This window comes from Gigantopelta aegis, chromosome 14 (assembly GCF_016097555.1).
Source record: "Gigantopelta aegis isolate Gae_Host chromosome 14, Gae_host_genome, whole genome shotgun sequence".
NCBI classification, from domain to species: Eukaryota; Metazoa; Mollusca; class Gastropoda; order Neomphalida; family Peltospiridae; genus Gigantopelta; species Gigantopelta aegis.
Window position 1 is genome coordinate 31832223 of NC_054712.1, and position 22296 is coordinate 31854518.

Here is a 22296-nt window from a genome sequence, read left to right on the forward strand (position 1 = left end):
TCTACTATTTTTGGTTAGCTGCAAGGAGTCTTTTTTATATAAGTATTCACCGTAAGTGTTTTTTTACTTTTATTTTCCAAAATTGTCATCGGATGGTGTCACGTGGACTAATGCTGCATTGTGTTGATTGGTCGGTTGATTGCTGACGGTCCATTTGAGTTGAGTTTGACTTTCAAACTAACAATTGGACGTCGGGCTGCAACAAATGTCGGGCTCGATTCATTTTTTAAATCTGAGCGATCAGACTAGTAACAGAACAATCGTAAAAGTCGTGACAGCAGAAAGTTGGCCAACGTTTTGCTGGTAGTTAGCAGTCTGACCCTAGCATTAGCTGTGATAAGTCAAAGAATCATAGGACTTATCAGGTTTTACCTTGTCCCAAACAATGCTCAAGACTGTTCAAATTAAATCAAAGGCATGGCATGTTCATTTCTGTCTAAGAGAAAAGTGTCTATACAAATATTTGATAGATACCAAAAATACCTTATGTCAGATGCTAAGTACTGATGTATCAATACCATAGGATCTGCTGTGGCGTCTTTAAACAGACGACCCTGTTCTTTCCTATTTGTTGATTTTATTTGCAAAATATTATTAAGCTACATGTATATTATAATTGAATTTTGTATTTCAGCTACAGAACTACTACGGTTCCGCAAGGACTGAAGTCTGTTTGCACGGACAGGGCCTGATTTATTGTCTTGTTGGGACAGGACAAGCATACTTCAAAATTGGAACAGAAATAGGAAAAGAAAAGTGCCTAATTGTGAAGTGTCAATATGGCAATTGTTGAAATTGCGAGATACTAGTGAGTAACATGGACTACGTGGTACATTGTTTAACAGATATTGCTGTTATACTTTGAATGACTGACAATTAGTCCACTGATAGTTGCCACCCAATGTAAACCATGAAATAATGGTAATACAATTGATATGAAACATGGTTTTGCCACCTATATTCTGTTATTTAGTATCATTTCACCAGTTGTTTGTATACAGTTTTTTTTTTTTTAACAATACCACTAGATCACATTGATTTATTAATCATCAGTTATTTGATGTCAAACATTTGGTAATTCTCATATATAGTCTTAGAAAGGAAACCCGCAACAGTTTTTTCCATTAGTAGCAAGGGATCTTTTATATGCACCATTCCACAAAGAGGATAGCACACACCACGGCCTTTGATATACCAGTCGCGGTGCACTGGCTGGAAAGAGAAATAGCCCAGTGGGCCACCTACGGGGATCGATCCTAGACCGACCGCGCATCAGGCAAGCGCTTTACCTCTGGGCTACGTTCAGCTCCATTGTTTGTATGAGTAGACAAGAAATAGATTCTAGAAGTGGCTGGATAGTTATTGCTGGGGATAAAGACCCCGTGAAACTATGAATTGCTGTTCGACTTTGTTGTTCGGTTGTGTACTGTATATAGAACATGATAGATGTACAAACTAACACCATATGTTGATGATTAAATGGAACTGATCGAAAAAAGTTCCACCTTCAAAGCTGATGCATTAGTACTCAGGTCTCTAAATCTCACTATGTTTAGCCCAACAGATTTTGTTTTCTGTTCCGAGTACAGAGAAATGGTTTTAGCACAATAAACAACAGCTGAAGGGTTATAGATATTCAGAAATGCATTTAATTATTTTAATCTAATTCAAGCATAACATTTCAGTGCTTTTGAGGTAAAATGTTTTGATGTTAGAATGTTTGTATTTAATTTGGTATGTTTATTTTGGGTATTGTTATTTAATGCCTTATATTTATTGCAATCTAAAACTCTGGGTATTGGTGTTAGAATGACATATCGGTTCACCTTACTATGATCAGCCGATATTGTTTCATTTGTGTAATCTGAATTAAAACAAACATTAACTGGAACATATCATTTATTTACTGTGAACAGGATGCTTACAAAGTGTCCTCATTCCACTCCTGCGGAAATCGAAAAGAAAATATTTTACATACTAGATTAAGACAGACATGTAGTACTTTAAAAGTCAAATTTATAACCAAAAAAGACAAACTATTTTAAAATCTCCAAACGATTTTGACCATTTATTCTAAAATTGATAATAAGTAGTCGAGAAATGTTAAATGGCGATACCAATAAACAAATATTTGAACGTGTTCACAAATACCGTAAACAGACACAAAGATTTGACTAAGAAAACGATTTCTCTCATCCTCGGGTATATAGGACAGAACTATCCCATGAAAGAAAGCTATGTAAGAAAGCCTCGTCCCAGATCGAAAATTTCACCTCCTCGGGTATACTTTTTGTATCCCACATGACCACATATGATGGAGTCTTATAATCTAGAGGTGCGGAATCATTACCTATTATCGTGCTCACCAGAATAGATTCTACAAATGGCTGATTTTACCTTCTATAATCGATGATCACATAGGAAGAGCCAAACCGGTCAATTATCGATTATATAATCAATCATTGAAACATCACTAGTTAAACTAGTGCATTCAGCAGACACAGACCAAATGTTGAACCTGTTAATATTTACAACATCATAAAGCGTGACGCGTAACTATAATATTTTTATTCTAAATACAATCTTGTTTTATCATGTATATACAAATATAAGGTGAACGATATTATTGTGTATAAAATATCTGTCTATATAATATCTGTCTATATGATATGCGTCACAGAAACATACCAATTTTATTGCCATCTAAATTTGCATTGTCCAAACCTGGATCTTATTGTATATAAAATATCTGTATATATAGTATGTATGTCTATACAGTATATATTTGTCACAGAAACATATCAGTTTTATTGCCATCTAAATTCCCATTGTCCAAACCGGATCTTAGTTTCCACTGTGTGGCATACGTCATTTTCTGGCGGAGTGATACAGTCAGACACCTTCGCACTCAAGTTAGTGTTTACTTCTCCTCACTACTGTCACCATCAACGCACTTCATGACAGCGTGTTTCTTCCCTGGAAAAACAAAACCAACATTTAAAACTGTTTATAGTAAACACATTGATGGCTATTTACATAATATATTACGCTTTAATAAGTTGTTATAAGGCGAGCTGTTTAAAAATGTATCTAACGAGCGAAAACGAGTTTGATACGTTTTTAAACAACGAGTTGTGAGATAGATGATATCTAACGAACACGAATGTATTATTATATTTCTTACATATCCTCAAACCTCCCCCCCCTCCCCAAGGTTTTAAACAAATTTTAACATCTTTTTCGACTAAAACATATTTTAAAGCCGTTGCACTTGCAGCTGACTTACACGTTACAGACACATGATTGCCAGGTTAATTATTCGTCACAGTGTAATCGATTTCCAAAGTACTGTTTTTTTATTGGACATATGGCATTTGTGACCTGGTCATCACCTAGGAGCTGCCAATCGTATGTCTTGAAATTAACACACGTACATGTGTAAACAACTATGTGCTATCACGAATAGCGCATGGTGTTCTCATCAATGGGTGTGTAAGAAATATAATTAAACACACGTGTATTCATTTCCTTTCCTGGACTGTTTCAAAGGGAAGTATTATCATCGGTACTGTTTTCAATATAATATGTCTGTCACGGGGATTCTATAATTCCCGTAACTGAATAAAACACGATTATCAAAATATCTCTCCTAACTGTATATCTATTAGATCTCTCTGTAACAGGCTGTTAAACCCTAGTATGGCTCGTCTCTAGGTATGATCAGAGATACGATCTTATATAAAGTATATATTATTATAGCACGTTAGTTCACTAGAAACACAACAAAACACAATACACTTTGGAATCTGTATTAACCTACGCTGACAAATGTACAGCCGTAGTAGTTAATTAATAACAACAATAATAACAACCCAGAACTGATCACTTAATTAGTTAATCTCTAGGTGTCTAGTTACACAATATGCGATTCACTTCACCGTGACACAACACCCACACGTGTGATAATTGAGCAACGCTTCCAGGAGAAGTTAATTAATAAGGGAATTACAACACCATTCCTAACTGGTTAATATTTAATTAACCCTTACTACTCGTTCAGTAACGTGTGATGATTTAGAGACGCTTCCGGGGGAACTTAATTGATAAAGGAATTACAGCTCTATTCCTAACGGGTTAATTTTTAATTAACCCTAACTACTCATTCAGTAACCTTGTAACACAGAATTAATACTGGTACCTATCACAATAAAGACAATAACCTACAGTTTACCTAGGTCTTCTAGGATGACTGGCTAAGCTTTATATTACAAATACTCGTATAATGTTAGAACAAAAAAGTCTACGATTTACTTCGTCAGATGACCGAAGACACTGTCTAAAGAATATTGGTATAATACAGTATTAAATATTAAAAGTCACATCAATCACATCAAGGTTATACAACAGAGCAGAAATAATATATTTACCAGTCCGGACGGACACGTTCCCCCGGGATACCTTCCTTTTTGGTTCTCCCCCATCTCTCTAAAAACTAGCTATTTATTATAAAATCAGAATTCGCCTGGGGGTACAAGGCGGTACCTCCCCCTATCATCTGATATTTCCACAGCGACCAAGCGGTATTATTTCTCTTTGATCGTCAGACTTACTGACGCCATCGTCGCCAAATCACGGTCGTCGAAACCGCACTCGCAGAGGTATTACGTAACTACTCGCCACATGGCCTCCACAGCTGGACTAAGTGCATATTGGAATGCCCGATCGCGCGAAGTATTACGTAACAAGTTGCCCACCTGGGCTACGTGCAATGAACTGCACACGGCCCTCTAACACAATTAAAATCGCCACAGGCGAAACAAATTTAAGAGCATGTTCCGTCACACACCCCCACCTCAAAAAGGATATTTCCTCTACTCTAGGAATAGGGAAATATACTACATTAAAACAAAAAGGTGCGTTAACCGACGCATACGGGCATTTATAACACATGTAATAATAAGGTGACTACCAGTAATCACACTGAGTCTCTGAGTCCCTGGTATACAAATAAAATATATATAAACAAAACAGAAATAAAGAATGTCAACACATTATCATAACGTTCAACTTCGGGACAGGGCATCAGCGATTACATTGGATGTGCCCTTGATATGTCCAATGGTAATTGGGTATTCTTGCAGAAGAAGACTCCATCTCGAAACTCTCTGGTTGGAGGCTTTCATTAGGATGGTCCCGTCCGTCTTCGTCTTCTTGGAACAGCACAGCTCCAGCACCCACGTCACTGGCACCCACAGCTAGCTTGAACGGCATTCGGTAGTCTGGTGCTGCCATCACGGGAGACGAGTAGCGCCTCTGCTTGAGACGGTTGAATGACTTCTCGCATTCATCTGACCACTGGGACTTCGTTTCCTTCTTTTTCAGTGGCGCACGTTTTCCAGGTTTTCTCCGATAGGCATGCTGTCGAATCGGGGTAGCGTTGGGTTCCAAGCGCATATCCTGGCTTAAGGTGTTGGTAACCGTTGGAAGGTCCTGACAAATGGAAACTTTGTCTTGTTTCAACGTAGTCAACTTTGCTCGCTGGGGGTTCAAGTCTGCTAGGATCTGGCCGTTGGCCAACTTGACCTCTGCAGTCTTGACGTCATCACAGGAAATTGAGTGACTCTCAGTTTGGACCGGTCTCTCTGGAACTATCGGCAGTCTGTCAAAATAACCTTTTAGCAAATTGATGTGACAATACCTACTTTTCCTAACCCTATCAGGAGTGTTTATCACATACCCTGTCTCATTAACCCGTTTGTGCACAACATAGGGCCCGAAATACCTGTTCTGCACAGAACCCCGTTTAATGGGAAGGTACAGCAGCACCTTATCCCCTGGTTTAAATTCCCGACTCTTAGTCTTCCTATCAAACACTGATTTTATTTTGCTCTGAGCATGGCTCAGTTGCTTCCTAGCCTTCCTATCTCTAACTCTCTTATTCATTAATACTCCCTTGTCCACAGTTAACAAGGTAGTGCGAGCTGCCAACAAATTTGGATCAGCCCCCTGCTCTAGTACTAACTCTTGTCTATTACAAGGTAAATCCCCTCTATCAAATACAACTGGTTCATTTCCTCTCTGCGGGAGATCAACCGGTTCCACCACATTTAATTCCTCAGTTGACTTATCTACCCTTTTACTGATAACCTCATCCACTCCAATTTCATGGGTCACACACGTATCAGACAAATCACAAATATCCTCTGGGTCTCGTGCTAACCTACTGGCCATAGCCCTAGTCTTTACACACGCAGGATATCTAACCTCATCAACCTCACTCTCTTCTATTGGTAAAGGGCTGTCTTTAATTAACAATTGGTCACATGTCGGCTGACAACACTGACTAGTCAAATCATTACCCAACAAAACTCCTATGTTTTCAACAGGCAAGTCCTTCACAACACCCATAACGACTGGTCCCGTCACAAACTTCGAACACAAGAAAACCTTATGTAACCGGACAACCATTTTTTCTCCAGTAACCGAGGTTAAGGCCAAACTACGTCCTATGTCTGAATTTTCAATACCAGCTAAACTCTCTTGCGTGATCAAACTCTGACTACACCCGGTATCTCTATAGATTGATATAGCCTTAGGACTCAATTCTTGTTTCACATCACAAACCATACCAGTGGACACATACGGGTTTACTTTCTCTGCCATGGGACTAACCATTAACTCTCTCGCTAACGGAGCTGACCTCACTAAACCGACCACTTGCGCATTATCGCGTTTCCTTTTAAAACAGTCCCCGATAAGATGGTTATCCTTTTTACAGTAACTGCAATGTGGACGAAAGGTTCGTGCATTGGCTGATAATGCAGGTCTATCCTTACTTTGCCCACCAGGTGCATTCCTTGCCTGACTAGCTGACCAACTAGATGACTCTCCCCGATAGTTACTTTCCCGGGAAAAACCTGGCTGAAATTTCTTCTTATCACCCTGTTGTAAAGAGCTACCCTGTACTGCCTGAGCTTTGTGTATTAACACGTAATCATCTGCCACTATGCCTGCCTCCTCTATCCTTTTGACATCACGATCCTCTAAATGAATACGTAAGCTAACTGGTAATCCATTTTTAATGTCCTGTAAGATCAACAACTCCCGTAACTCGGTATATGACTCTACCTGATGAGAAATCACCCATTTATCAAACATCCCTGCCTTCTTAGCCACAAACTCACTATAAGACTGACCCTGCGTTTTTCTCAACTCGCTATACCGTAAACGATAATCCTCAGGACGTAATTCATACGCCCTCAACACTGCCGCCTTAACTAGGTCGTACTGACTTGCTAGCTCATCACTCATTGAATTATAAGCTACACTAGCCTTCCCCTTAAACTTAGACACGGCTAACAATGTCCACTTAGACTGCGGCCAATTTAGCTGCTTAGCGGCCCGTTCAAAAAGTTGGAAGAACACATCTACCTCCTGGTCATCAAATACAGGCACTGATCTATAAGCCTCCGACATGTTAAAACCATTTCCTGCCTCACGTCTAACTTCTTCAGTATTCAACTTTAACTCATGTTCCACTTTTAATTTTTCTAACTGGAATTCTCTATCCCTCTCTTCTCTTTCTCTCTCTCTCTCTCTATCCCTCTCTTCTCTTTCTCTATCTCTATGTCTATCTTCTCTATCTCTCTCTCTTCTCTTCTCTCTCTCTCTCTCTCTCTCTCTCTCTCTCTCTCTCTCCCTCTCTCTATCTTCTCTATCTCTATTTTCTTTCTCTCTATCCCTCTCTTCTCTTTCTCTCTCTCTATCCCTCTCTCTATCTTCTTTTTCTCTCTCTCTATCTCTATCTCTCTCTCTATCTCTCTCTTCTCTCTCTCTATCTAATGCACGTTCTTCTCTTTCGTACTCAAGCTTTATAAAAGCTAATTGTTGTTCCACACTTAACTCATTTATCTCTATCTCTGGAACAATCTCACTGTCTCCCATAACAGGCCTATCACCAAAAACTTCCTGGATAATAATTGTCTTTATATCACCTAAGGTTTTAGCTGATGTTAAATCAATTTCTCGCTCACCCGCGATTTCAACTAACTCGGCCTTACGTGCTCGCTTAATCTCCACTACACTGAGCGTAGGCCTATCCAGCAAATTCTTATCCATGTTTAGATATGACGCACTTATTATTAATTAATTTTCTAGTGAACAACGTTGCTACTTCTGGTAATTTGTAAAAATTATTTATAAAGCCCCCATTTACAAACAATACTTTTTTAAATATGCATGTCCCGTTTCAGATCCGGGACGAGCGCCCCAATTTTCTACTCCTGTCACGGGGATTCTATAATTCCCGTAACTGAATAAAACACGATTATCAAAATATCTCTCCTAACTGTATATCTATTAGATCTCTGTGTAACAGGCTGTTAAACCCTAGTATGGCTCGTCTCTAGGTATGATCAGAGATACGATCTTATATAAAGTATATATTATTATAGCAAGTTAGTTCACTAGAAACACAACAAAACACAATACACTTTGGAATCTGTATTAACCTACGCTGACAAATGTACAGCCGTAGTAATTAATTAATAACAACAATAATAACAACCCAGAACTGATCACTTAATTAGTTAATCTCTAGGTGTCTAGTTACACAATATGCGAATCACTTCACCGTGACACAACACCCACACGTGTGATAATTGAGCAACGCTTCCAGGAGAAGTTAATTAATAAGGGAATTACAACACCATTCCTAACTGGTTAATATTTAATTAACCCTTACTACTCGTTCAGTAACGTGTGATGATTTAGAGACGCTTCCAGGGGAACTTAATTGATAAAGGAATTACAGCTCTATTCCTAACGGGTTAATTTTTAATTAACCCTAACTACTCATTCAGTAACCTTGTAACACAGAATTAATACTGGTACCTATCACAATAAAGACAATAACCTACAGTTTACCTAGGTCTTCTAGGATGACTGGCTAAGCTTTATATTACCAAATACTCGTATAATGTTAGAACAAAAAGTCTACGATTTACTTCGTCAGATGACCGAAGACACTGTCTAAAGAATATTGGTATAATACAGTATTAAATATTAAAAGTCACATCAATCACATCAAGGTTATACAACAGAGCAGAAATAATATATTTACCAGTCCGGACGGACACGTTCCCCCGAGATACCTTCCTTTTTGGTTCTCCCCCATCTCTCTAAAAACTAGCTATTTATTATAAAATCAGAATTCGCCTGGGGGTACAAGGCGGTACCTCCCCCTATCATCTGATATTTCCACCGCGACCAAGCGGTATTATTTCTCTCTGATCGTCAGACTTACTGACGCCATCGTCGCCAAATCACGGTCGTCGAAACCGCACTCGCAGAGGTATTACGTAACTACTCGCCACATGGCCTCCACAGCTGGACTAAGTGCATATTGGAATGCCCGATCGCGCGAAGTATTACGCAACAAGTTTCCCACTTGGGCTACGTGCAATGAACTGCACACGGCCCTCTAACACAATTAAAATCGCCACAGGCGAAACAAATTTAAGAGCATGTTCCGTCACAATGTCTTAGGATGGATATTAAGGGAGAGTGATGCGGGTGCGCATCCCCATAAATTCGATGTACTCCGAAAACAACCACTGTTTGACAGATGAATACAATGCAATTTTTGATAGATGAATACAATGCAGTTTTTGATAGATGAATACAATGCAGTTTTTGATAGATGAATACAATGCAATTTTTGACAGATGAATACAATGCAATTTGTAACAGATGAATACAATACAGTTTTTGACAGATTTTGACAGATGAATATAATGCAGTTTTTGATAGATGAATACAATGCAGTTTTTGACAGATGAATACAATGCAATTTTTGATACATGAATACAATGCAATTTTTGATAGATGAATACAATGCAATTTTTTATAAATGAATACAATGCAATTTTTAGGGGAACATGGAAAATTACGTTATAGATAATTCACGTTAGAGTACTTTTGAATAATGTAGGTGCCCTTTTTAAACAATGAATACTAAAGATTCCTCTATTACAAATTGCACCCTCCCTAAAAAAAACCCGCATTCGCTCCTGATATTAAAGAGACTGCACTAAATTTACAGCTATTATAAGATGTTCCCGTCTAACAAAAACTTGCACAATTATTCTTTTTGTTGTTTAGAATATTAGTGACTACATATCCATTGTTAGAGTTCGACAAAGCCACCAGCCCCCGGTCCCGGCTAGTCAATTCTTGGTCTGGGCTAGTGGAAAGTATCAGCTGTATTACTATAATACACAGGGCACTAGCAAACACTACCAAAAGCTTCTGTGATGTCTCAAACATTTATTGAACACTAAATTGTGTTTGTGGTCGTATGATAATATCTGTAGCAATTACATTTCATTCTTCGAAATTATTTGAAGATGAAATATGGTTTGGATTATTACAAACATTAGAGCGGCAACAAATACCTTGTTTGTACAGATATTGATATTATAAACAGGAATATATCTTTGATATGTAATTTTAGTCATCAAAAAGGTTATGTTAGTCGTAAACATCTTATAATGTACATGTAAGAAAGGGTGGTGCATTTAATAACTGCGAAATGCAATTTTTAAGTTCTTAACCCATGACTGCCGAATGCTGACAAAAATGCTTATATTAAAGCGAGTTATATTTTCAAAGGAAGTGAAAATCCTGAATGGTTTTATCGTGGATATCGGTTAGAGGTTGATACTGAACTTATTTTTCTTGGTTTGTTATTTTTGTACAATGATAAATTCATTCGTACATAGAAATTAATCAAAGAATTTGTAACAAAGATTATTTTATATTGTGGACGAGAGCGCTTTTTTCTAGTGAGGAAATTTAGAATTTATACATTTTGTAAGGATGCTTTTTCATCAAGCAAAGTACTAATATCAGGCAATCTGTAAAGTAACTGATTCACTCAGGCAATCTGTATATTGCCTAAATATTTCAGGCAATATACACATTGCCTGACTTTTCAAGGTAATTTCTAGACACATTGCCTGAAATGAAAGATCCACCCCACTTCTGTTAATCAGTACATACTGAATATAGATATATTGTATATGAATATATGATGATGGCACTTAAGGCAACAAGACTATTTACTTCATATGAAGATGTATACAACCTGTCATTATATTGAATTTCAATGAAAAATGATTCTTACCTGCTCCATGTCCTCCTCCGTGCTCTCCGCCTCCGTGCCCTCCACCTCCGTGCCCTCCTCCGTGCCCTCCGCCGTGCCCTCCGCCTCCGTGCCCTCCTCCGTGCCCTCCGCCTCCGTGCCCTCCTCCACCGTGCTCTCCTCCTCCGTGCCCTCCTCCACCATGCCCTCCACCTCCGTGCCCTCCACCTCCGTGTCCTCCTCCTCCGTGCTCTCCCCCTCCGTGCCCTCCTCCGTGCCCTCCGCCTCCGTGCCCTCCTCCACCGTGCTCTCCGCCTCCGTGCCCTCCTCCACCATGCCCTCCACCTCCGTGTCCTCCTCCTCCGTGCTCTCCCCCTCCGTGCCCTCCTCCTCCGTGCCCTCCGCCTCCGTGCCCTCCTCCGTGTCCTCCTCCGTGCTCTCCCCCTCCGTGCCCTCCCCCTCCGTGTTCTCCTTCTCCGTGCCCTCCTCCGTGTCCTTCACCGTGTGCTGCGTGCCCTCCTCCACCGTGTGCTGCGTGCCCTCCTCCGCCATGACCCCCACCGTGCCCTTCTCCTCCATGCCCTCCGCCTCCGTGTCCTCCTCCGTGCCCCCCACCGTGCGCTCCTCCTCCGTGTCCACCTCCGTGTGCTGCATTCCCGCCTCCGTGTCCTTCCTTTTTGTGTCCCCCGTGTGCTCCGTGTGCTCCGTGTCCCCCGTGTGCGGGCGCTGTAGTTACTAGTGCTAGTGTTAGAACAACGAGCTGAAAATAACAAGAAAGAATTAACACTTAGTGTTCTCTCTCTCTCTCTCTCTCTCTCTCTCTCTCTCTCTCTCTCTCTCTCTCTCTCTCTCTCTCTCTCTCTCTCTCTCTCTCTCTGCCTGTCTCTCTCTCTCTGTCTGTCTCTGTCTGTCTGTCTGCCTGCCTGTCTGTCTGTCTGTCTCTCTCTCTGTGTCTATCTATCTTTGTCTCTCTCTCTGTATCTCTGTGTTTGTCTCTCTCTCTGTTTCTCTCGCTATCCATCCATCCATCCATCCATCCATCCATACATCCATCCATCCATCCATCCATCCATCCATCCATCCATACATCCAGCCATCCATCCATCATCCATCCAATCATTCATTCATCCATTCATGTGAATATCTGGATCTCTGTTTGCCTGTCTGCCTGTCTGCCTGTCTGTCTGTCAGTCATTCTGTCTCTCTGCCTGTCTGCCTGTCCGTCCGTCGGTCCGTCGCCTATTTGTCTTTCTCTTTTTTTTCTGATCCACTCCCTCTCCCGCCTATTCTTCTTCTCTCATTATTTCTCATACTAAAAACATAAATAATATAAAACTTCGTTAGCACGAATAAGTCTAATTAATATACAAATATACACGGTAAGTGGAATTATATATCCACTGCATATTCATGTTAAAAAGAATCCACGGACACTTACTAGTAGCACACACTCGAATCTGAAGAGCCACATTTTTGAAAGACTGAGTCGATTTTCAGGAGAACATAGACTGGTAACACCGCCTCGTTTCAACTAACCGTAGACTAGTATGCATCTCAATATATAGTCCGCCTGCCGGATTTTGTATCTCAAAATAGACACAAAAAATATAACTAAAGCAGCACTTAATAAAACGCCTGTGCAGTATACATCAATCACTTCAACATAAATGCACATGTTAAATTGTTTTCTTTCAACATAGTTTATAGTATATGATAATTAAGTATTATTAATTGTATTAGATGCAAACAGTGTTTCGTACGGGAAAATTTAGATGAAGTATAGTGGGCTTTACCAAAATAATACGATCGCCGTGTAGATAGCAAGCCCTCATTAGCCGATGCAATATACACGGCCGTCGTGTATATAATCACTTCTGTGTTACTTGACAAAAATGGCGACGTCCATTAAGGCTGTATTTATGGAATTCGTCTTTGTACTCAATATTTAGCATAATGTGTGTGCGGTAGTTGCCTGGATCTGTGCGCAGAAATATCCTTGTGAATTTCGTCATCAGGTAAGTTCAAACAAGACTGTCGGCAGTAGAAACCAAAAGAGAAGTGATCAGAAAACGAGGGGAAACTGTTAAAAAAACTTACTTGCATATTATATTATAGATTATAGGTGCGTATTATATTATAGATAAAAGTATTGTAACGGCAAAAACGCACTTATGGCTATGCAGACATATTTAAATAATATTCCAAAATATCTCAGACAACTGGAGTATAACGACTATTTAACTGTGGAAATAAAGTACTTTTTGGGACAATATTTTCTTGTAGTTGAGCTATTTATGCGACCCTGCATTTTTAAACTAATATATACAATATGTACGATTGTGCCAGGAAATCAAATTTCAAATCATTGTAAATTCATATTTTCACCATTTTCTGCGGAGAACGTGAATTATAATATATTATTACACCTATGAACAATTAATCAATCTAGCTTCTTCTACGTATCTGCTTGTTTGTGGTCTACATCGAGTAGCTAAAATATAAATAAAATAAAATTAAATTTAAAATAGATAGATAACTAACTAACTAACTAACTAACTAAATAAATAAAAACGACTGTCGTTCGGTTTGGCCTTTCTAATTTGCTTATCTATTTATCTATTTATCTATCTATATATCTATTTGCGTAGAAAGAGCATATGTTATAATATATTATAATTCACGTTCAGGGCCGAAGCATCCGATTATCCAAAGAAAATTTTGAAAATGTGAACCTACGATTACCTAAAACGTGATTTCCTGGTCCAGTGTTAGATAGTCCGCATCCTGGAGACTGGGCAGGGGAGGGGTACTGGAGCAGGCTTGTTTATGTTTACATTTTTGGTTATCAATCTATATAAATCTTGTCCACATGCACAATACACATGTTTACTTTATCGTGTTTATTTTCAGGTATTTTTAGCAACCAAATGGGCACGATCCCCGGAAGACATTCATTTGAGTGTAACAAAATGTCTGTTTGATGAATTAAAATTACGTTTGTCGTGTGAGGTAGTGCTGAAAAATAATGTTTGTGTCGGTTTAGCGAGACTGTCTGTCTGACTTTTAATCCATCCGTCCGTACATCCATTCATCTATCCATCTATCCATCCATCCATTTCTGCCTTTGTTGCGATTGGTATGTATCTCTTTGTCTCTATTTCTCCTCTAACTTTGATTATTTTTATCTCCCCGTCTCTTCGTCTCTTTGACTGCGCTATATCAAGCTTTCTGTCTCTGTCTCTCTTTCTTACCATGTCTCCCCCCCTCTCCTCTCTTGCTCCCCCTCTATCTGTTCCCCCCTCTCCCTCTCTCCCTCTCTCAGTGTGTTTCTCTATATCTCCCTCATTATCTCTCCGTATCGTTCTTTGTTTATCTCTCCCTCATTCTGCCCCATCTCTGTGTTTGTCTCTCTCTACCCTCTCAGCCTATCTGTCCTCTCTTTTATCTTCTCATCCCTCTCCTTTGAATATGTCTCTTTTATTCTAAAATATAAGATCTTCAACAATGTATATCTTTAAACGCTACTCAAAATGTAACACATTTTATTTATTATAGTATTAAAATAAAGTCTCTGTCTAAAATCAGAAGGTAAAATGTTCAAGGTTTTGTCAACCAAGTGTTCACATCTTCAGGAGAAAACTAAACACAAAACCTGGAGTGTAGCATTTAAAAGCAGGATAATGGATTCGCATCACCTTTTTAAATTGGGAAGAGGGCGTAGACAGGGAGATCCAATCTCCCCATATATATTTCTTTTTTGTTAAAAAATCTTAGCTAATTTATTGAAACCCCCCCCCCCAATAATGATATAAAAGGATTAAAACTTGGTAATATAGACTATTTAATTACACAGTTTGCTGATGATACACCAGTGATATTAGATGGAACAGAACATGTATCTACACCACTATTAACACCCTTGCTTTTTTGCTCGTTTTTTAAGGCCTTAAAGTAAATGTGAACAAAGCTAAACTATTTGGATAGGGTTGAAAAAACGTAAAAGATATAAGATATGTAAAGACTGAAAATTTAACTGGACAGAACAATTTATTTTATTGGGGGTTAACTTTGATATTGACGTGGAACATATGATAGAAAATAACTTCAACGATAAATTTAAAGCTATTGAATATCTTTTACACCATTGGGAAGAAACATAGTATTAAAATCTGTTGTTATTGGGAAATAAAATCATTTATTTTTCTCAATTCCGAATCCACCTATCAATTGTATACAATAATTTCCAAAAAAATATTCAATTTTATTTGGAGGGGAAAACCTTACAGTTAAACGTATACAGATGAATTATATTATTAAAATGGAGGAAGTAAAGTACCAGATATTCAAATATGTATTATGGCCCAAACAATTGCTTGGGTTAAAAGGCTTGTATGTATGAATTCAAAGTGGAGATATCTAATTACTGGTGAAGTCAATATGTTGGAAAATATTATGGAATTTATTTTCAAAATATACAGAAGAAAATCTTCTACGAAAAAAAATAAAAAAATAAGTTTTTTTAGACACTCTTTTATCTTGGTGCATCTATCTTTAAAAAATGTAAACATAAAATTGTTAATGTAAATGACGTCCAGTCTCAATATATATGGTTCAACGATGCCATTAAAATAAATAACACATCAGGTTGATTTCATATTGAAAGTTAGTACCAGGTGGGTATTAGATTAGATTTATAAATGAGTTAATAGGTTTATTCATTACATACATACAATTTAGAAACATTTATAATCTTGATGTCTACTTTTAAAAATATCATTGTCGATAAGTGTTATGAAGCAGTATTGCAATATATTTAAAATAAAATAAAAAAATAAAAGAAAGCTGCAAAATCCTATGCTTCTCTATAATAATTTGAATCTTAAGATAAATTGTAAAGGCAATAAACACTTTAATAATATTTTATTGGATTCGTGAGTTTTGAAATACAGATTTAGTTAAGAATGGGAAGAAGAATTAACTTCAAATATGATGATGTTTGGAAAATCATAAATACAATACATTTTCGCTGTCTAGTACGAATTAAAATAGTTTTAATACAACATTATTTAGAATATTGCCTACAAATACGTTTTTACACAAGATAGAATATACTGATTCATCTGTTTGCTCCTGTTATTATGAATATTGACATTGATACACTTATTTTGGGAATGCAATAACGTCAGACAAACTTTGGAACCGTTAAAGCTTTGCGTACAACAACGAAACAAATGGTATAATAGTGAACTTTACAACAACACCAAATATATATTTGGGCTTTAAGACGAGTAATAACGATCATAGTAATGATAGTAATGTCATTGCATTAATAACTAAACAGTTAATATTTAAAAATAATTTGAAGGTTTTTTTTCAATCCACAATATTACATGGATACATAAGGGGCTGAGTCTATACTATAATATAACAAAACGTGTGACATTCTCTAGTTGTAATTATGATACGTTTGTGAAATTCTGGTCTGTATTTCACAGTTAATTAAGTATTAATTATATATGCAGCCAAACGTCGTTATCTCGATGTTGAAGGGACCGAACCAAATGGCTCGAGATAACGGTGGATTAAGATAAATATAGTATTTTGATAAAAAAAATTATGTCATGGGACCATTTCTTGACCTCGAGATTTCCTGGGCTAACAAGATAACAAAGGTCGAGATAACAAAGTTTGACTATATATCTTTTAAATTTATAATTTCCATATTTTGTAGGGGTGGACTGTCTTTTTTTATCTTGAACACTGCTTTCAAGATTTGGTTTAAAGCCAGGACTAGTATTGACATTGTTATTAGTAATATTTTACATTTATATATTTATTTATAAAAATTGGGTCTGTTAAAATTTTATTGTATGATTATGAATTTTATAAAAGTTAAATAATAATAATAATAATAATAATAATAATAATAATAATAAAAGACCCCCAAAAAACCCCAGGTGTATAAAACTGTTCAAATTGAATATAAGCACGACAATATGTACAAACAATAGCGCTAAACAAATAATCGAATCACAAGATAAGGTAACTGGAAGGACTAACAACATAAACGTCAATTACTACTTGGGGTTCATACTAATTGAGTGTGAATGACTCACTTGTGTTTAAACACCGGCCTCGGTTAAGCCATCGGGCTACAGGCTGGTAGGTACAGGGTTCACAGCCCGGTACCGGCTCCCACCCAGAGCGAGTTCTTAAGGACTCAATGGATATGTGTAAGGCCACTAGACCCTCTTCTCTCTCACTAACAACTAACCCACTGTCCTGGACAGACAGCCCAGATAGCTGAGGTGTGTGCCCAGGACAGCGTGATTGAACCGTATTTGGATATAAGCACGAAAATAAGTCGAAATAAAATGAATGTGTTTAAACAATGTATCCAGAGCGATTATGTAATGTCTAATGTTTAGTTTTATCAGAACAGAACAGAACTTTATTACACCCATGCCGTTAGGCAAAGTCATACGGGGAATCATGAACAACAATGTTTTACGTGACAAGATAGGGCAGAGTTTACAGGAGACTATTAAATAATTAAATGATAGAAATATATAATATATAAATGCATATATGCAATAAAACAATGCCTCGTCTGGTGTGGTATATATTGATACAGATATATCTACAGTCTTCTGAATTAATAATTAAATATTTTAATTAATTTACCAACTTTTCTTAGGGCACCTATTTTATTACTGGTTAATAATTATTTTTTGAATTTCAGGGTTTAGATAAAAATATTGTTTCAGGAAACATTTTCGTGATTCCTTAAAGAAGGCACAAGAGAATAAATAATGATATTCATCACCAACATCATTAGAGTCACATAGTGTGCATAATCGATTTGCTACAGGGGTGTTGTTCCATTCAATTGGTAAGTAGAGATTCGGTGTTAAAATTTAAGTATGGTGATCCACAATTTTTCCGGCATTATGGTGAAGTCTTTTTCTAGTATTAGGTTAAGTACGTTTTCCCTCGAAGTTGCAATATTAAAAAAGATTGTAGCACAGTGTAGTGTAATTGTGTCCTTCTTTGTTGAAATGAGGGTCTGCATGGGGTGCTTTAGATACATGGTGTTGGGAGTAGCGGTGGTGGTGGTGGGGGGGGGGGGGGGGGGGGGTTGGAGGGATCTAGCTGTAGATCGCTCACCTGGGGTGCTTGCGTCGTAGAACTGAATGGCCTCAGTGGATCCTTGCTCTGATTTGGGTTTTCCCCCGTCCCAATAGGTGCCCAACGATTGGTATTTTAAAAACTGTGGTATGTGCTGTACTGTCTGTGGAATGGTGCATTTAAAACACTCCCAGAGTACCAAATGTTTGACATACAATATCATATGATTAATAAATCAATGTGGTGTCGTTAAAGAACTTCATACAGAATGTTGTTACTGTGAATATTATTATTATTATTATTATTATTATCAGTAGTAGTAGTAGCAGTAATAGTAGTATTAGTATTAGTAGTAGTAGTAGTAGTAGTAGTAGTAGTAGTTGCAGTAGTAGTATTTTATGTTTTTAAATTATTATTATTATTTAAAATTTGTTTATCCTACTGCCCCCTTATCTTTGTCTCCTTTGACTTCCTTCTCATTTCAATGAATGTTCATTGGTTAATTCTCACATTGTTAAGAGGCACTTCTAACCACCTACAATACTCCCCTACTACCGGCGGTCGTTAGTTAGTGCCGTGGGTCAGACCAGCTTCATTAGCGGCAGAGGACGAGGATGCCAGGTGTGGTTCAGAGAGGTACTCAGAGACTACACCCGTGGAGGAAACTGAAACAGGTAGGTGATGGTGTGGACAGCTCAGAAGACAGAGTCAGAGTCAAAGGAAACTGACCGACAGATAAAGATAATGAGAATAATAGACAGAGGGTGATAGCTAATGAAGATGAATGAATATGTGGGCCAGCTATGACAGGATTTGAACCACTGTCGTCAGCTTGATAATAGTCCAGCAGCTTATCCACTAGACCACGAAGCTCACTTTTGTCTTTTGATTATTGGCGCAGACACTAAATTGTTGAGTTTTTTTCTACATATTGCACTCTACAATTTATACAATTTACAAACAGTAGACTACAAAAATGGTACTACATCCTAGACTGTCTTTAATTGGGTTCTTAGTGGATTTTGCTAGTGGAAGATGCAATTGTTTGCACAAGTTTTCCATCTGGGCCTGTGGCAAGGGCGACAACTCCAAGTAGTGTTATATGTAGTTATTATTCGCCCTCAAGATGTTGCCATTGGTTGCATTGCGCTTTCCCGCTATTACCATTCTGGTCTGCTCTAGGTCCTGAGACATTCTGTTTGCTAGGGTATGGCGGTATGGGGTGCTTTCTACGTCCGAATATTGTCACATAACCTATATATAGCTGATATTCAAAACTTGTGGCACCATGTTTCAACCGTTTTTCAACCGAAATAGTGCAACAAATGGACACACACAAACCAAAATTATATGTGCGTTAGAAACGACCTAACAGACACGAAGTTCATTGTCGTTTTGATGTCTTGTGCAGATGACATCACTTCCGCCTTATTAGGGACGTAGCCCAGTGGTAAAGCACTCGCTTGATGCTTGGTCGGTTTGGGATCGATCCCTGTCTGTGGGCCCATTGGGCTATTTTTCGCCTGTGGTATGTGCTGTCCTGTTCTGTATGTGGGATAGTGCATATAAAAGATCCCTTTCAATCAAAAAGAGTAGCCCATGAAGTGGCGACAGTGGGTTTCCTCTCTCATTGGCCCTTAACCATATGTCCGACGCCATATAACCGTAAATAAAATGTGTTAGTGCGTCGTTAAATAAAAGATTTTCTGACATTGTATGACATGTGCTATGTATAGTCTGTGTGATAGTGCATATAAAAGATCCCTTGCTACTAAAGGAAATATGTAGCGGGTTTCCTCTAAGACTATTTGTCAAAATTACCAAATGTTTGACATCCAATAGCCGATTATTAATAAATCAATGTGCTCTAGTGGTGTCGTTAAACAAAACAAACGTTAACTTTATACTGGTATTGCTATTGCATGTTTCAACGCTAGTCATTTCCAAACCAAATGTGTTTTAGCTAAACCAGAATATTGTGTTCTTTAGCTTTATTAAATATGTTTGTAATCCTCCTTCCAGCCCAGTGGTAAAGCGTTCCCTTGGTGCGAGGTCAGTCTTGGATCGATCCCCGTCGGTGGACCCATTGGGCTATTTCTCGTTCCATCCAGTGCTCCACAACTGGTATAACAAAGGCCGTGGTATGTACTACCCTGTCTGTGAGATGGTGCATATAAAAGATCCCTTGCTGCTAATCGAAAAGAGTAGTCCATGAAGTGGCGACAGCGGGTTTCCTCTCTCAATATCTGTGTGGTCCTTAACCATATGTCCGACGCCATATAACCGTAAATATAATGTGTTGAGTGCGTCGTTAAATAAAATATTTCCAATGACGGAGATAGATACAGAATTGTTCTAGGTGTTGGTCTGCCCACTCGGGTCTGCTGTAAATGTTTTGGACCTGAAGAGCTCCACTATAGGATATTGCACGAAAAACATGTCTGGGGTGGCAGCTGGGTGGTGTTAAATATCTGTGAGAAGCTGTTTCTGTGTAATGCAGGTCTCAATAGAGGAATCGAGCCAGAAATGGCAGAGTTGTTACTCGTGTGTAAAATGAGATACTATATGAGGGTTTCTTGTATACAATGCCAACCCCACAAACAAAACCAGCTAGTGCACCACGACCGGTATATCAAAGGCCATGATGTGTTCTATCCTGTCTGTGGGATGGTGCATATAATGTAGCGGGTTTCTTCTCTAAGACTATACGTCAAAAATTACCAAATGTTTGACATCCAATAGCCAATAATTAATAATAACTCAATGTGCTCTTCTAGCGGTGTCATTAAACAAAACAAACTTTCATAATCACATGAATGAAATTGAAAGTGGGAGGTGGGTAAATCCCTCTGGATCCGCCACTCTCCAAAATTATCACTTTTGACGGGACTTAAGCTCCACTTCAATGTGATATGATATAGCCCCGTACCCCTCCTGCATGTTTGCCCCCAAGCGAACATTAGTACTTCCCTGAGATGTGTTACATTATAACCAGGAAAGATTCAAGCAACCTTCGGTAAACGTATGCCCACCAATATTTAATAGGTCCTTAAGAAATGTTTTATTTAACGATGCACTCAACACATGTATTTACGGTTATATGGCGTTAGACATATGGTTAAGGACCATACATATTGAGAGAGAAAACCCGCTGTCGCCATTTCATGGGCTACCTTTTTCGATTAGCAGCAAGAGATCTTTTATATGTACCATCCCATAGACAGGGTAGTACATACCACGGCCTCTGATATACCAGTCGTGGTGCACTGGCTGGGACGAGAAATAGTCCAATGGGCCCACCGACGGGGATCGATCCCACACCGATCACGCATCGAGCGAGCGCTTTGCCACTGGGCTACGTCTCGTCCCTGAGATATGATAGATTATAACCAGGAAACATTCAAGAATATTTAATATTTAATAGGTCCCTAGGGACCAAGAGGGGAGATGGAGGGATGGCCATCACCACATGAGGACCACAAAATATACCTTTTGGTCCTAGTATATATTTAAAAAGAAATAGCATTTAAAACAGTTTGAAATGTCTGACGTCCAAAATATTACAATTTTGTTCTCCAGATGTTAGGAAATTGCCTTTGAAGCGATCCGCCGTCGGTGGGCTCACTGAGCTATTTCTTATTCCAGCCAGTGCATCACGGCTAGCATATCAAAGGCTGTTGTATGTACTATCCTGTCTGTGGGATGGTGGATATAAAAGATCCCATGCTACTAATGACACTATATAGCGAGTTTCCTCTCTAAGACTATATGTCAAAATTACCAAATGTTTGATATCCAGTAGCCGATGATTAATAAAACAATGTTCTCTAGTAGTGTCGTTACACAAAACAAACTTTACTGTTTACTCTTGTCAATGTCGAGTTATTTTGCTCTTGTTACCAGTTCGCCCGAGTCATTTCGTTAAATAGAAATTGGATCATTTCGCCTTTTTTAACATTTATAAATAATGAAACATTACTAAATGTTTGACATCCTTGACATCCTTGACATCCAATAGCCGATTT

At 38.3% G+C, this 22296-nt stretch overlaps 1 protein-coding gene and 1 long non-coding RNA gene across 2 annotated transcripts; one reads left to right on the forward strand and one right to left on the reverse strand.

The window, feature by feature from the left end:
• Positions 1-2551: 2551 nt before the first annotated feature.
• On the reverse strand, positions 2552-11246 carry LOC121388942. Its single transcript, XR_005960025.1, has 2 exons — positions 11186-11246; positions 2552-2976 (listed from the first exon to the last, which is right to left on the reverse strand). It is a non-coding gene; the product is annotated as an uncharacterized LOC121388942 (long non-coding RNA).
• Positions 11247-11345: 99 nt separating this feature from the next.
• Positions 11346-11882, forward strand: LOC121389185 (putative protein TPRXL). The gene has a single exon (XM_041520790.1). The coding sequence runs from the start codon at positions 11346-11348 to the stop codon at positions 11880-11882; it is 537 nt and encodes a 178-aa protein (XP_041376724.1).
• Positions 11883-22296: the final 10414 nt, after the last annotated feature.

What these genes read in the sequence shown, in the direction of transcription:
- LOC121389185 (XM_041520790.1), top strand. Translation starts at nt 11,346, where the DNA reads ATGCCCTCCACCTCCGTGCCCTCCACCTCCGTGTCCTCCTCCTCCGTG.